This window comes from Entelurus aequoreus, linkage group LG03 (genome assembly GCF_033978785.1).
Source record: "Entelurus aequoreus isolate RoL-2023_Sb linkage group LG03, RoL_Eaeq_v1.1, whole genome shotgun sequence".
Taxonomy (NCBI): Eukaryota; Metazoa; Chordata; class Actinopteri; order Syngnathiformes; family Syngnathidae; genus Entelurus; species Entelurus aequoreus.
Window position 1 is genome coordinate 33,746,017 of NC_084733.1, and position 15,488 is coordinate 33,761,504.

Below are 15,488 nucleotides of genomic sequence, written 5' to 3' on the forward strand. Positions count from 1 at the left end.
GTGTATGGATTGTTCTTGATAGCTTTAGCTTCGTAGTTTAGTCGCTGTTTCAAGTGACTGCCTCAACATTGTTTTGTTTAGGATGTGTTTCGGGGATGAACGAACGCTACAAGGACACATTATTTTTTCCAAACAAATGTTACTTCTCCTCACAATGACAGCATTTCACTCACAGTTATGTCAATTTTCCTGATATTATTTTGCATTTATCAGCGGATTCCTTTTGACTGGCCAATTATGGGACTCTGTCAGTGGTTACTTCATCGCGCAAATATATGCCTTAGCTTTTTTGTTGAGTTTAGTTATTATAGATTAGCGCCGTGTCAAATAAAAAGTAGTAACCTGATCCCAAACTTCTAGTAGACGTTCACTCACACGCTCAATCATCCATTTCACTGTTACAAGCTCCGGAATTTGTATGCACGTTCCCGGCACAATAAACAATTTTTTCTATTGTTACATTTTCATGATCGTGGGAAGCCATAATCGAAATCAAAATTTGATTAATTGTCCAGCCTTATCACTATGCCTTGGTAAGTCTGCAAACTCCCGCTCTTTTCACCACATACATCAGGATCATGTTATTGTATTGTATTGAAAAAAGAAGGGTAAAAAAAAAGTTGTAAATAACGGGCGCTCTGGAATAACGCCATTGGGATTTCATGAACCCCAACGACCGCATTATATCAAACTTTGAGTGTCGTTCATTCTATTGTTTTTATAAAATATTTACTATGTAAAAGTTAGTTTTTCTTTTTAAAAGGCATGTTACATGTTAAAATTGTGCTGTTTGGGTGGGCCAAACATCAATAAAATTGATTTTTATTAATTTCAATGGGAGACGGTGATTTCAGTTACAACTGTTTTGAGTTAAGAGCTCAGTCAGACAACCGATGTCTTCTAGACTTACACAATGGGTTTATTAACAAAACAATTGTTAACTTTAAAAGGTGTGCACGGACAGCTATAGTTTATATTGTTATTAGCTAGTTAACTCGCTGTTACACATTTGTTTACCTTTCATGCGAGCAGGAAATTTCAGATGGGGTTGGTTGTCCCTTTCTCTTTGGAGTCGGTCGTCACATATACTCATATAATTATAAAGTTCATTTCACTCATACAAGAGGTGCTTCCAGTTCATGCTCCCTGCTCATTTTGTGTTAAGATGCACTAAACATCGAAGTAAAGTGTGACAACCGACCTCGATGTTTCTTACCTGGTACAGTTGCTGCTGCCATTGCTCCTGGCCAACAATGTCACGGTGAAAAACCACCGGGGCGGAGCTAAAACTGAAGGCCACATGCTCTCCCACGTTGCTCTTTACAAATGGCTGCAGGTCAGAGTGTAGCTGCGGAGAGGAAAAGTGCGGCAGTTTGATAAGCCCAGTGATGACGTTTTGATTTAGGCAAGTTACTTTCCAGGGACTTCATTTATAAAATTGTGCATTGATTCCAACGTAAAGAATGTACACACACACACACGCACACACGCACACACACACACACACACTATAATTTATAAAAGCATGCTGTGCACACTTCTACACGCTCTTCTCATTATAAATCACATCTGCAGTGACTCCTCCCACAGTCATCCATGCATGGTCATACTAATTAGCTCATGAATATGGTAACAATTTGAAAAGCAATATTTGACCAATCATAGTGCCTGCTCTGCCGTGACTGAGAACTGTTGGTGGGATGAAGAAAACATGTTTCTATTTTAGCCTTCTTGCCAAGTCTTTGTCCGAATATTTTTTTTATTATCAATATGTATTTATTTTGTCAAATAATGCAAAACAAACATTCTGTTGCATGACACAAGTACCATGAGCAATAGTTCAAGCTCTTGTGCACATAAGATGATTCTTGGCACAAAAAAAATGTTTTTTGCCCAGTTGTTTATCTTTTGTAAAAATATTGGTATGGTAATAATAATAATATAGATTACATAGTGGATGTGTGTATGCAGCATGGCTCCATGAGGTCCAAACATTTCCACTCCAACCGTGTTATGAACTCCCAAATTTTAAAAGTATTAAAAAAAGATTAATGTAATCATTTCCTAAAATCAAAAATAAATAATGTGCAGCTATCTATATTTTAAAGTTTTTGGTCTTAAAAAACAAGTTTGGTCACAGTAAGTGACAGTTCCACATACGGCTGTGAGAAAAGGGGCGCTCCCGCTGCAGACAGATGATGTCAACATATTTGGACTGACAGAACTAAAAAAAAAATTATACATAGTCTATTCAGCAATTTACTTTTATAATTTTATTGCTACTCGATGACTTAAGGGGCTGATTAAAACAAATTCAATTGATGCGTTTTGGTGTCTGCTGGCGTTTTTTAAATTTTTTTTAATGTCGTTCGTTTTTTTATTTAGGAAATATATTATTATTACAGGGATTAGTGCATGTGCCTCACAATACGAAGGCCTTGAGTTCAATCCCGGGCTCGGGATCGTTCTGTGTGGAGTTTGCATGTTCTCCCTGTGACTGCGTGGGTTCCCTCCGGGTACTCCGGCTTCCTCCCACCTCCAAAGACATGCACCTGGGGATAGGTTGATTGGCAACACTAAATTGGCCCTAGTGTGTGAATGTGAGTGTGAATGTTGTCTGTCTATCTGTGTTGGCCCTGTGATGAGGTGGCGACTTGTCCAGGGTGTACCCCGCCTTCCGCCCGAATGCAGCTGATATAGGCTCTAGCACCCCCTGTGACCCCGAAAGGGACAAGCGGTAGAAAATGGATGGATGGATGGATTAAGTAAAATACTTCATGACCAATTTAAACATTGTTATGCCATTTCATTAAAAATATCAAAATAAACAATACTTCAATGACCCACCATATTATTTCATTTCATTCATTTCATTTCATTTTTTATTTATCTCCTTCATTGATGTGCATCTTTGATAGACAATTATAACACAATTATTCAGTTACACCGTTACACACCAATGCCTGAGAAGGAGCAGGATGAAGAAACATCTTATATTTTCCTGCCCCCTTCACATAATACATCGTCTTACTTAATGATATGTGAACCAACAATTACATCCAAATATAACGAAAACAAAACAAAACAAAAAAAAACACAAGTTTAAAACTTCATGAAGTACAAACCGAACAAAAAAACAAAAGAAGTAATATACACCTCACGGGATGATACAAAACAAATACAAAACCAGGCAAAAAAGAAGTAAATTAATAAATATAAAGCAAAATGTAAACACTTATGGCTGTCCATATGATTTTATTGTTCTGCCTTTATATATTTTTTTCAATTGGAATATATTTTTACAATCTTTTATCTCATTATAAAGAGAATTCCATAGTTTAACCCCCACCACTGATATACACATTTGTTTTAAAGTTGTCCTTGAATACTGATGTTGGAAATGACCTTTTCTTCTATGCTCTTCATTCTCAGAAGTGATGACAAACATTTTTTGTAAATTTGCTGGTAATGTTTTGCTTTTAGCCTTAAACATGACACATAATGTCTGTAACTTTACTAGCTCCTGTAATTTCAATAAACCTGAATTAATGAATAATATGTTAGTGTGTTCTAAGTAATCTACTTTATGAATAATCCTTATAGCTCTTTTCTGTAGTTGATACAATGCCTTTATGTTACTCTTATATGTGTTCCCCCACACTTCCACACAGTAGCTGATATATGGCAATATAAGTGCACAATACAATATGCGCATTGCCCTATAATCTAACACATATTTTACCTTATTTAATATAAAAATACTCTTAGACATCTTTTTCCGTAGATGTGCAATATGAGATTTCCATGTCAGACCGTCATCCAGTATCACTCCTAAAAATCTAAGTTCAGAAACCCTTTCAATATCAATTCCATCTATTGACAATTTGATCGTTTCCTCCCTTTTCCTCTTACAAAAAATCATGAACTTTGTTTTTTCTACATTTAATGATAATTTATTGGCATCAAACCATCTCTTAAGTTTAATCATTTCCTGTTCAATAATTTTTGATAATGCTTTTAAGTCGTGTCCCGAACTATAAAAGTTGGTGTCGTCCACAAATAATACAAATTTCAATAACTTTGATACCTCACATATATCATTAATATATCAAATAAACAATTTTGGTCCCAAAACCGAACCTTGTGGAATTCCACATTCACTCCTCATTTGTTCAGATGTATTACCCATAAAATCCACAAACTCTTGTCTATTATCTAAATAACTTCTTAGCCAGTCTAAAACTACTCCTCTCACACCAAATGAATACAACTTGGACAATAATATAGAATGATCTATAGTATCAAATGCTTTTTTAAGATCGATAAATACCCCTATAGTGTATTTCTTATTATCAGTTGCTGTTGCTATATCCTCAATTATATTCATTACAGCTGAAGCAGTGGATCTATTGGTCCGGAATCCATACTGGCTCTCACTCAACAGCATGTTCTTTTCAATAAAACTATCTAATTTTTTTACAAATATTTTTTCAATTATTTTAGAAAATTGTGACAGTAGTGACACTGGTCTGTAATTAGTGAATCTATGTTTATCTCCCGTTTTAAAGAGTGGAATTACCTTTGCTACCTTCATTTTATTTGGAAAGGTCCCTGTTTGAAAAGAAAGATTAAAAATATAACAAAGAGGTTTGATGATACAGTCAATAGTCTTTTTTACAATTATCATGTCTATACCATCACTGTCTGTTGATGTCTTATTTTTCAGTTTTGTTACCACCGATACAATTTCATTTTCACTAACATCTCCTAGAAGCATGGACGGTAGCACTTTGCTTCCCCCTCTCCATCCACTCTGTATATCTTTATGTTCTCCAATACTCTCTGCCAATTTGGGTCCAACATTCACAAAAAAAGAATTGAATCCGTTTGCCACTTCATTCATATTTGTTATCATCTTATTATCCTCATTGATAAAATGGCTTGGTGGGTTTGTAGGCCCAGATGTTTTTCCTATTACCTTGTTCAGAATATTCCAAGTTCCTTTGATATTGTTTTTATTTTTTTCTAGTAAATTATTATAATATTCTCTTTTTGCTTGTCTCATTATTGTTATCAGTTTGTTTTTGTAAACCTTATATTTCGTTTCAGCATCCTTTGTTCTTACTTTTATGAAATCTCTATAAAGTTTGTTTTTCTTTTTACAAGCATTCTGTAGTCCCTTTATAATCCAAGGCTTTTTATTGTAGCTGTCTCTTTGTTTCCATACATTCGGACAATGCTTTTCATACAATGATAAATATATATTAAGAAAAGCCTCATATGCAGCATTTGCTTCTCCCCCATACACCTCATTCCAGTCTGTTTCAAATAAGTCCTTCCTAAACCTATGTATTGCCTCTTCAGTTCTTTTCCTTACATATCTATGAGTTTTTTCCTCCCTCTTTTTTATCAATTGGACAGTCATAAGTAAGAAACACAGGTAAGTGGTCACTTATATCATTAATTACTAGTCCACTTTTTATATTATTTTTTATGTCATTTATAAAGATGTGATCAATTAACGTTGCACAATTTGTCGTTATTCTACTGGGTTTGGTGATCAATGGATAAAGCCCTCTACTATATACCACATCCAAGAAGTCTCTTGTTGATTTATTTCTGGGTGAGCTTAGCAGGTCTATGTTATAGTCGCCACACATGACAAATGTTTTCTTTTCCTTCACCTTACACAATAATTCTTCCAAACTGTCATTAAATGCTTCTACTTTAGACCCATGTGTCCTATATAAACACGCAACAATAACATTTCTCTTCTTTTCTATTTCAATGGCTTCTTCATATGGTCCATTTAGCCGAATCATGATTTTGCAGTTCCGTGTCCATGTTGCTTGTATCTTGTTTTCTTTTCTGAGGATGCGCGCTTGTCTTGCAATGTCAGCGTTCTTCTTGGTAAGATGTTCATTGATGTAAACCCCAGTTCCCTTCAGCTTCCTTCCCTGCCGTAGTAACTCCGTCTTGTGTTTCCGATTTACAAACCGGATCACAATGGCTGGGTTGGTTCTGCTGTCCTTCCTGTTATAGTATGGCACACTGAAATGCTGCCACTTTGAAGAGTCATGTTCTTACTGGAAAAAAAGTTAATTACTTGCCGTTCAAGTGTCACAAGTTCGTCTGCCGGGGCTTCGGCGTCCTTGTCAGCGTCCCTGCTGCGAGTCCCGGCCACTCTTGCATATGTGCGATGTTTGGTTTCTAGTCCACTTATAATTAAATCGTCCATTCTGGTGTACTGTTCAATTTCGTCAATTCTTGCTTCTAGGTCAACAATTTTCTTGTCTTTTTCCTTGATGATGTTTTTCAGCATTTTGATTTCGGTCAACAACTCCATGAGTGTGTCTTGCTGTTTGGCCACTGTCCTTACATCCTCCGACAGGGAGTTAAGCGATTTCCTGATCTCCTCCAAGTCTTCCTCGAATTTCTTGTGTTTCGCACTAATTTTCTTAATTCACTTGGTTTTCTTCTTAATTTCAGTTCGGTTTCTTTACTGGCTAAAACTCACAACCCAAATTGCCGAGACGCGTCACGGCACTTTCGCCTTCCCACCGATGGGGTCCCGTCCGGCCTGGCAAGCCTCGCTCCAGCCTCTCTCCTCTCCCGGGCCTCGCCGCGGTCACCTGCCGGTCTCGTCTCCGCGAGATGGTCCCGCTGCTGCCAGCCGCTAGCCGTTAGCCGCCAGCCTGGCCTCTCCCTCGCCGCCCTGCTGCCGTCACTTGCCGCCGCTAGAAAGCTGCTGGTCCCGCCGCCGCGAGGCGGTGGTGCCGCTGCTGCTGGCCGGTATCCGGGCCTCTCCCTAGCCGCCCCGCTGCCGTCACTCGCCGCCGCGAGAAAGCTGCCGATCCCGCCGCCGCGAGGTGGTGGTGCCGCTGCTGCTGGCTGCTAGCCGGGCCTCTCCCTTGCCGCCCCGCTGCCGTCACTCGCCGCCGCGAGAAAGCTGCTATTCTGAATGTTTGGCCAAGTTTCGTGATGAAGCTTACTCGTGTGGATTTCTACCATTGGATTCACCCCACGTTGGCGGCACCGGGCTGAGCAGGTGCGGGCGCGGCGCGTCCCGGGTCTCTCATCGGGGCCGATTTTCGGTACAGGATAACCCGATGGATCCACGGAGGGCCAGCAAGCAACAAGGGAACCGCTTAATCCATTTCCCGTCCGGGCAGCGCTGGACATGCTTATAAGTGCATGTACAATATATCTGCATTAATACAGCTTTATATTTTGACATTTAGGATCTAACAAATAAATATACCATATATACAAAATTAGGGGAATACTTCAATTGTGAAATATATGTGTTATGTATTTTACATTTAGGCCTTTAACAAATAAACATACAATACATTTAGAGTTATAGGAATGTTTATATTGTGAAATACTGTGTATTGTTTATTTTATAGTACATATTTATTTTTTCATGCGCGTATGAGCTTTATTTCCTGTCAGCACCATCAGGCGTCACTGATTCCCGTGTCTGAAAAACTTTGCGTAAGCTCTACGCATGGTGAAGAAGTGCATAGGAATACGCAACATGTTCTGCAAAGTGTCATGATTTGTCGTGACAGTTTAATATTTAATTAAGCATTGGAGAGAACTGTGAGAACTCTGAAACGTAAAACTAACCTTATGGCCAAGAGACAGGTGTTTGCCGTACGTGTAGGCCAATCTTTGGGACATGCTGTCGTGTTGTGCCAGCTCCATGGCAGCTTGGCAGCTCTTAGCCAACAGCGCCCCGTGAGATAGGAATGTCTGCTCCTCCCACGTTGCAGTGTCGACACCAGCGATGATACTATTGTCCTACAAAAGACATGGATGACACGTTTTCACTGTCCAACAATGATCAAAGATAACACAGCTTTGACAGACTGTTCATGCCAGTGGTGCTGATTACACACTACCTAGTATTTATTTTATACACTACACAAAAACATCAAACAATTACTAATACCCAAATGTCATAGTATAGGTTTCCCCCTCTGTTTGTGCTCTCTTCTATAAGCAGCAGTTCATCCTCTGTACATTCAGGTTCAAAAAGATAAGGTTGTGAATCCTCATTTGTCTAAAAATAGTGGTCTTCGTTGTCTGTTACCAAGTCTGCCATGAATAGAACACACTTATGTTTGTTTCCGGAAGTAGGAACAAACATTTGTTGCCAGAAGTCGGAAGCGCACTGCTATGGAAAGAAGTTCAGGTAATGGAAACATTTTACCAAAATATGGTAAATATTGAACATATTACGGTATGTATTGTTATGAACATGTCTGTTACTACATTTTATAAAAACTTGCAGCGTGTATATAAAACATTTATGGAGGGTTTTGAAGTTGTTTTGGAGGGCTTTGAAGGCTACAACGGTGACTTTTGCAAGCATGTTTTATCATCTTTAGGATCCTAAAAAAAAAAAAGACGTGTATTCTTGTCTCCTATAATGATTGTGAACGATAGGCAAAATTCCAAAAAAAACGCAATTTCTCTTTAACACCTTCTTTTCATATAGATGATTATAATTTTTAATCTCAAGCCATTTTCTATGGCCTTATATTCTTTATATTTGCAGCATTCCAGGTTTGCCCTGCTCGATTATAAAGAGAATTGCCCAAACTTGATATGTTTTTGTTGCTTTGCTACAATGTAAAAGGTTATGGTAACTGAAAAATACACTCAGCAAAAACAACACAAATATATCAATTGTTATACAAAAACACTTCTTAAATCATTCGGGGCTGGTGTTTTGTCTCCTTTAAACATGAATCACCCTGTCAAAACGCCTTCTCTGTCAAACCTGAAACACCCACAACTTATGAATACAAATGTTTTTTTCAAGTAACTACTCAGCAAAATAGGCCTCGAACATTATTGAAAAATCAAATCTCAGCATTTGCATGACGGGGGTTTTGGGGTTATGTTAATATAATTGATTCCTTCCTGCGTGCTTGCCACGTTGTGCAAGTCTCTTTAGTCCAAAACCACATAAATTGTATGAATCAGGTGGATATATACAGTTTGTAGTATAGTGCAGATCATAATTCAAGAGAAATTCCAGGCTCGAAGGTCTAAAGATTCATGGATGCAACATTATTAGACCTTACTGTAATAACTTACTTTGGGCATTTTTGTAATCACAATAGCCCCTTCCAGGTGGCCAAACAGGAAGTCACATTGTGCACCTTTTACTGCTGTGTAACTAGACCATGGATGGGCAAACTACGGCCCGGGGGCCACATCCGGCCCGCCAAATATTAGAACAAAATTAAGCAAAGATATGTTTGAGAATTGCCACAACAAAACTGATACTAGACTTTGACGCATTGGCAAAAAAGGGTTATCAACAATACTGCTCCCACTGAAAGTGAATGTAAGTGTTAACCCTGTAATACCATGTTTGTGTTTCTTTGTGGTTTTGATATGATATTGTTGAAAAGAGATTTATAGCCCATGTTTGGGAAGTATACTCTTAGTTCCAACAGATATGATATGCTTTGAAATGCATCATGTGTTCGCCCGGCCCGTCTGTCAAATTTCAAAAGCCCATGTGGCCCCTGAGCCAAAAAGTTTGCCCACCCCTGAACTACACACTTGTAAGCAAGCGGCTAGGCGATAAAGTGGAAGTTTACTAAACAACAATTATAATTTTTCATAAAAATGACTTTCTTAGTTCTACTGTATTATCTTAGATTGTTGTCGTCATCTCATAGACAAAGTATTGGTAAAGGACTACCGTATTTTTCGGACTATAAGTCGCAGTTTTTTTCATAGTTTGGCCGGGGGTGCGACTTATACTCAGGAGCAACTTAAATGTGAAATTATTAACACATTACCGTAAAATATCAAATAATATTATTTAGCTCATTCACGTAAGAGACTAGGCGCATAAGATTTCATGGGATTTAGCGATTAGGAGTGACAGATTGTTTGGTAAACGTATAGCATGTTCTATATGTTATAGTTATTTGAACGACTCTTACCATAATATGTTACGTTAACATACCAGGCACGTTCTCAGTTGGTTATTTGTGCGTCATATAACGTACACTTATTCAGCCTGTTGTTCACTATTCTTTATTTATTTTAAATTGCCTTTCAAATGTCTATTCTTGGTGTTGGGTTTTATCAAATAAATTTCCCCCAAAAAATGCAACTTATACTCCAGTGCGACTTATATATGTTTTTTTCCTTCTTTATTATGCATTTTCGGCCGGTGCGACTGATACTCTGGAGCGACTTATACTCCGAAAAATACGGTATGTTCTAGTTCGCCTTGCCAAAAGGAACATTTCCTAGTATCACTGCTTACATGTTGCTTCCATTAACTATTAATAAAGGCATTTTTTTTGTACCTCAGTATTGTTAGAATTCTCAGAGTAGACTCCTTGAACTAAATCACCAATGGCACTGGAGATCAGTTCAACGACCTGTGGAACAAAACAAAAACATAAAGCAGACATTCAGGTTAAAATGTTAGCATTTTAACAGACCCAATAATGTTGTTATGGTTTGTGAAGCCCTTTTAGGAATTTGTGATTAAGGGCTATGTAAAAAAAACTTTGCTTGATTGATTGATTACCGCCCCAACATTCCAAAAATAGTCCATAGCTGAGGGAAAAGACACAGGCCAAGGAAATACAAATGAAATGGAAACAGGTGGAATGATTTCTCGATTAGAAAAAAGCTTCAATTTCTAGAGGCACAAGCTGTAGAAAATGGATGGATTGTATTTGGTTGCTTTGATGATTTGTTTAATGAGTAAAATACATGGACATTGTTTCCACAAGACCGTGCCAATAGAGCGTACATGAGAGCAGTACATTTATTGGTGACACAAGTCGTACTGCGGGTGATGTGGCTTTCGTGTATGTCGCAGGAACAGCAGACAGAGAGATGGCTCAAAGAAAAGCAATGGCACGGTGGAAAGAGATCACAGGTCCCAAAGTTTAACGATGATTTAACAGTAAAAAAGACAGACATCATGGCAAAATGTTTGTGCTGTCAAACGGAGCTGGCATTTTACAATAGCACTACATCAATGATGCAGAACATTATGTAAAAGCATCCTGCATATTCAAGAGTAGCAACAAGCAGAAAGAAGTATATTTTGGCACCTAATGACTATATGTTTGATTTACATAACAAATGTTTGAATGAATGTGAGTGTGAATGTTGTCTGTCTATCTGTGTTGGCCCTGCAATGAGGTGGCGACTTGTCCAGGGTGTACCCCGCCTTCAGCCCGTGTGCAGCTGAGATAGTCTCCAGCACCCCCCGCGACCCCGAAAGGGACAAACGGTAGAAGATGGATGGATGGATGGATGTTTTATTTAAACACATGGGGGCATGTGAGGACCTGTTAGCACCTAACGTTTGAATGTTAACGCTACCGAGTTGTTTGTTGAAAATTCAAACGCCACTCCAATTAATCCTTTTTTAAATGTGTATGTGTTAATACATTGTACAGTGTATTTATCACATGTAATTGATAACTGTATTTTAATGTATAGGTTGTTTTTGGGGGTAGGGGGTGTTGCTGGTGGTGATAAACCAGTCTTGTGACCCTGTTTGCTTACATACACTTTGTTATGTGCGTACATAATCACAACTATGTATGCTAACCTGTGCAATAATACCTGCACACACACACACACACACACACACACACACACACACACACACACACACACACACACACACACACACACACACACACACACACACACACACACACACACACACACACACACACACACACACACACACACACACACACACACACACACATACATACCGTGTGTGCAAAATAAGTGCAATAGGGCAATGTGCAATTTATACCAGCACTTTACAAACTTGTGATTTAGCACTTTGTAACGGGCAATGTGCAATTCTCTTCTTGTGTATCCTAACACTTTAGCACTTAAGCACGCTTACATTTAAATCCATCTTTCATTTAAATGCTGGTCTGTCATTAGTAATTTGGTTTATTGTTTCATTTTTTGTAGTCCTACTGTACTTTATATCATTAATGTTTTATTGTTGTGTATGGTCTTGTTGTCCTGTTGTTTGGTGCTGTCCTGTTCTTAGTGTTTGGCATTAATTGCCGCAGGGAAGAAAGATGGAAATTAGCCACAGGCTCCAATCTTCCATATTTATACTTGTGTGTTCATCAATATGTACTGTCCCTGTTTTAATAATGAAGTCAAAGTCATAGTGCAGTGGTGAATAGAATACAATGATGACATAGTGAACAGGAGTTAGTACACTCATATTGACAGATTAGTTCCAAAGTTAATTCACAGCAACAGGTCTGACACTCTGTGACTCTTTAGCGATCATCAGAGTAATTGCCTCTTAGGTTGTTTTGGCATACTGTGATTTGTAACACCTTCCGCAGGGGAGGAGTTTGAACAGTTTGTGATATATATTGCAGCCTCTTGCGATATCAATACAAATCCCAATATATTACTATTTCGAAACAGGGTTACAAAAGCTCCTAATTTAGCTGTAGATGTATGCGTAATCTGGTATTTTCTCAAAATGATTATTAATCTACTTTTTAATTTACTTTTAATATATTTTAATATCACAGTTACTTTTTGTTGTAAAATGGTTTTATCTACACTTCTTTTAAAATGTATTCAACGCTTGCTCCCCAGTTGTTTGGATATTTCACATTAGTTTTGGACGATACTACCAATTTGGGTGTCGATCCAATACTACGTAGTTACAGTGGGCAGTGTTGCCCAGACCAAAGTTCATACTTAAAATCTTCAGGATCATTAAATGATTACATTTTTGATCACAGAATGGTGGCATAACAATATCAATCAATCTTTATATTTTCCTTATTATCTTACTTTTTTTTAATAATAAAGTAGAATAGTTAAACAAAAGCAACAACTACTATTGGCTCTTATTTTCTGAGGTTGTAAACAATAACAAAAATGACAACACATTTTTTTTTTATGATAGTATACAATTTAATATTATATCCATATACGGATGCTATACTTGTTATTGTTACTGTTGCTATTTGTATCGATCCACCAACCTTTTGTTTACATTGTATCCTCCAGTCATAATGTACTTTTATTTGCCGCCATGATTTAGAAGCTGCACTGTGGGGAGACGTTAACTGCTTAGTCGCTTGCAAGGATGCTGAGTTGCGTTACGGATGCCTTTGTTTGCTTGTTGCAGTCAGATTTGTGTCATCAGCATGCATTATTACGTATTAAAAGCTCCATTGTTGGCCAAACTTATATGATTTACATTGTATATCGTGCAATAGGGAAGACAGTAAAATATTTCTTCATTTACTCAATGACAAATTGTACTCTAATTTAAGCAGCTGTTTTTTGGGAATTAATTAGACGATGGTGTTCCAGCTTGTATTTTGGTTCCATTTCAGCCGATCAGCTGTGAATTATAATAGGGTTGAAGGAAGCTAAAAAGAGCATGATGAAAACAACCGTAATGCACAATTATCTCTGTGTCTTTTGAAATGTTTGAATATGGTCTTTTGATCCTAAAATTAAATGTATTTGTCATGATTTTTTTTTTGCAGTTCATTTTCCTATTTTGTTTGGTTTAAGACTGCAGTTGCCACTTTCATCTTACAGGGGGCATGCATGACTCCATTTTAGCTTCCAGAATCACTGCTCTTTGTTTGCTTGCCACACAAGAAGCTGATTTGAATTTTCACAACAGAAACTAATGGGATAATTGAAGACACATTTAGAGCTCATCCTGGACATCCTTTAGTTCGTCAGAAAAGTCTGGCAATGCTTGCGGTGCGCTTTGGGTAACAGAATCCTTCAAGGAGAAAATATTGAGGAAACCTGAGCTTCACCCAGTGAAAAGAAAGGACAATGTGCCTACAGTGTTACTCTGGTGTCTCTGCCTGTCTTGGGAAGTGGGGGGGGGGGGGGGGGGGGGTTTGGAAAGTATCAGATAAGCTCTCGCTCAGCCTGAGCCTTACTTCATTCCTAAATCCAGCCGGATCGTGTTTTGCCGACAGGGCCTGCAAAAGGGAAGAAACCAGAGCTGTCGGCCGAGATTACTTTACAGTGTACACAAGTAACGGTATAGGTTACTTCTCAAGGCCAGGACACCCCTTCACCCGCTATCTCAAAGCCTAATAATATTCAATATTTGCAGGTCTTTATGTGAGAAAAACAATACCAGAAGAAATAACTTTAGTTCAGTAACGTCCCTCCCTTGTGGTATTTAAACAGGCATTGTCATATTTCTGTTGCAAAGTTTGCGAATGACCTGGAACTCTCATTTCTGAGAACAAAATCCTCAAGTCTAAACCAGGGAGCACAGGCATTTTGCTATAGCCCTCCGCCAAAATTAGACAGCTGACAAACAAATGTAAACGTGACTTCCTGGACAGATTTACACAACGAAGGGCCTGATCTACTAAGATCCAAATACCACGCGCTAAACATCCTGCAAACACATCAGTTGAATTTGTTTTAATCAGTCCCTTAAGTCATCAAGCAGCTATGAAATTTGAAAATTATATTTCTGAATTGATGATGTGTCTAATTATTTTATACTTGACAGTCTATATATGTTAACAAGCATACATAGGATTGAGCTGTAGCGCGATTACCTTCTTTCGCCCAGCCATTTCAGTGCAACTGCTAGTTTTCACTAACATTTCAGACGCGCTAAATAAAAATGCAAAACAGCTTTCGCAGAACAGTTTTAGTCTTGATAAGTCATATTTTAAAAACTAAATTATTATGCTCCTCCCATTATTGTGGACGTTCTGATGATCAGCATATATTCCGCAAATACACGCTAAATGATTGCCCTCCTTATTTTGCTCACTAAAGAGACGCAATTCTCAGCGTACAAGTGTCGTATATTAGCTTTGCTTGCGCTATCAAGTTTGCACGTTTTAAAACACGCAAACCTTAAGAATATCAGGCTCTAAGTCGACATAAATCATGATCTACACTATAATGTTAGAAGCTTAGAGCTGAGCCAATTTTTGACAATAATAATCACATGGTCCGCTGCTATTTTTCATTAAAAGTTCATGTATAAAATAAGAAAAAGTAGACAAAATTAATCAATTTAAAAATCCAATGTATAGCAAGAATAGCGGATGAAGAGGCTTGTAAGACAGTTTGGGGTCATCTGAGCGAGAAAACACACTGATGACTAGGGCTGCGTATCACGACCAATTTCTCCAACCAATCCTATTTTGATTGTAAAGATTCTAAATTAAATAATCACAATTCGATTCGATCTGTACTTAAATATTGAAAAAGCCTCAAATCTTTTACAAAATACAAATGTACTTTGTTTTTTTGCGCCACCATAAACAACTTTGGACAGTTTAACACCACTGATTTTTTGGTAATTTTTTTTTTCTTTTTCTCACTGGCACTCTTCGAGGGCGGAAGCTCCCTTTTCCTCTCCCTTATCTCTCATGCTTGCTTCTTTGTCTTGTCTTAACTTTTTTTGTTGCCTCTTTTTG

General features: G+C 38.0%; 1 protein-coding gene across 3 annotated transcripts in view; it reads right to left on the minus strand.

Moving 5' to 3' along the window:
* Positions 1-15,488, minus strand: part of pdss2 (prenyl (decaprenyl) diphosphate synthase, subunit 2) — an 86,323-nt gene that overhangs the window by 8,189 nt on the left and 62,646 nt on the right. For 2 of the 3 annotated variants that reach the window (XM_062041705.1, XM_062041704.1), the window contains exons 4-7: positions 13,974-14,015; positions 10,347-10,421; positions 7,633-7,806; positions 1,217-1,348 (exon numbers count right to left, since the gene is read on the minus strand). In XM_062041705.1, the coding sequence (XP_061897689.1) occupies positions 1,217-1,348; positions 7,633-7,806; positions 10,347-10,421; positions 13,974-14,015 (423 nt within the window). The remainder of the gene's footprint in view (positions 1-1,216; positions 1,349-7,632; positions 7,807-10,346; positions 10,422-13,973; positions 14,016-15,488) is intronic. The other variant, XM_062041706.1, reaches the window with a different exon arrangement.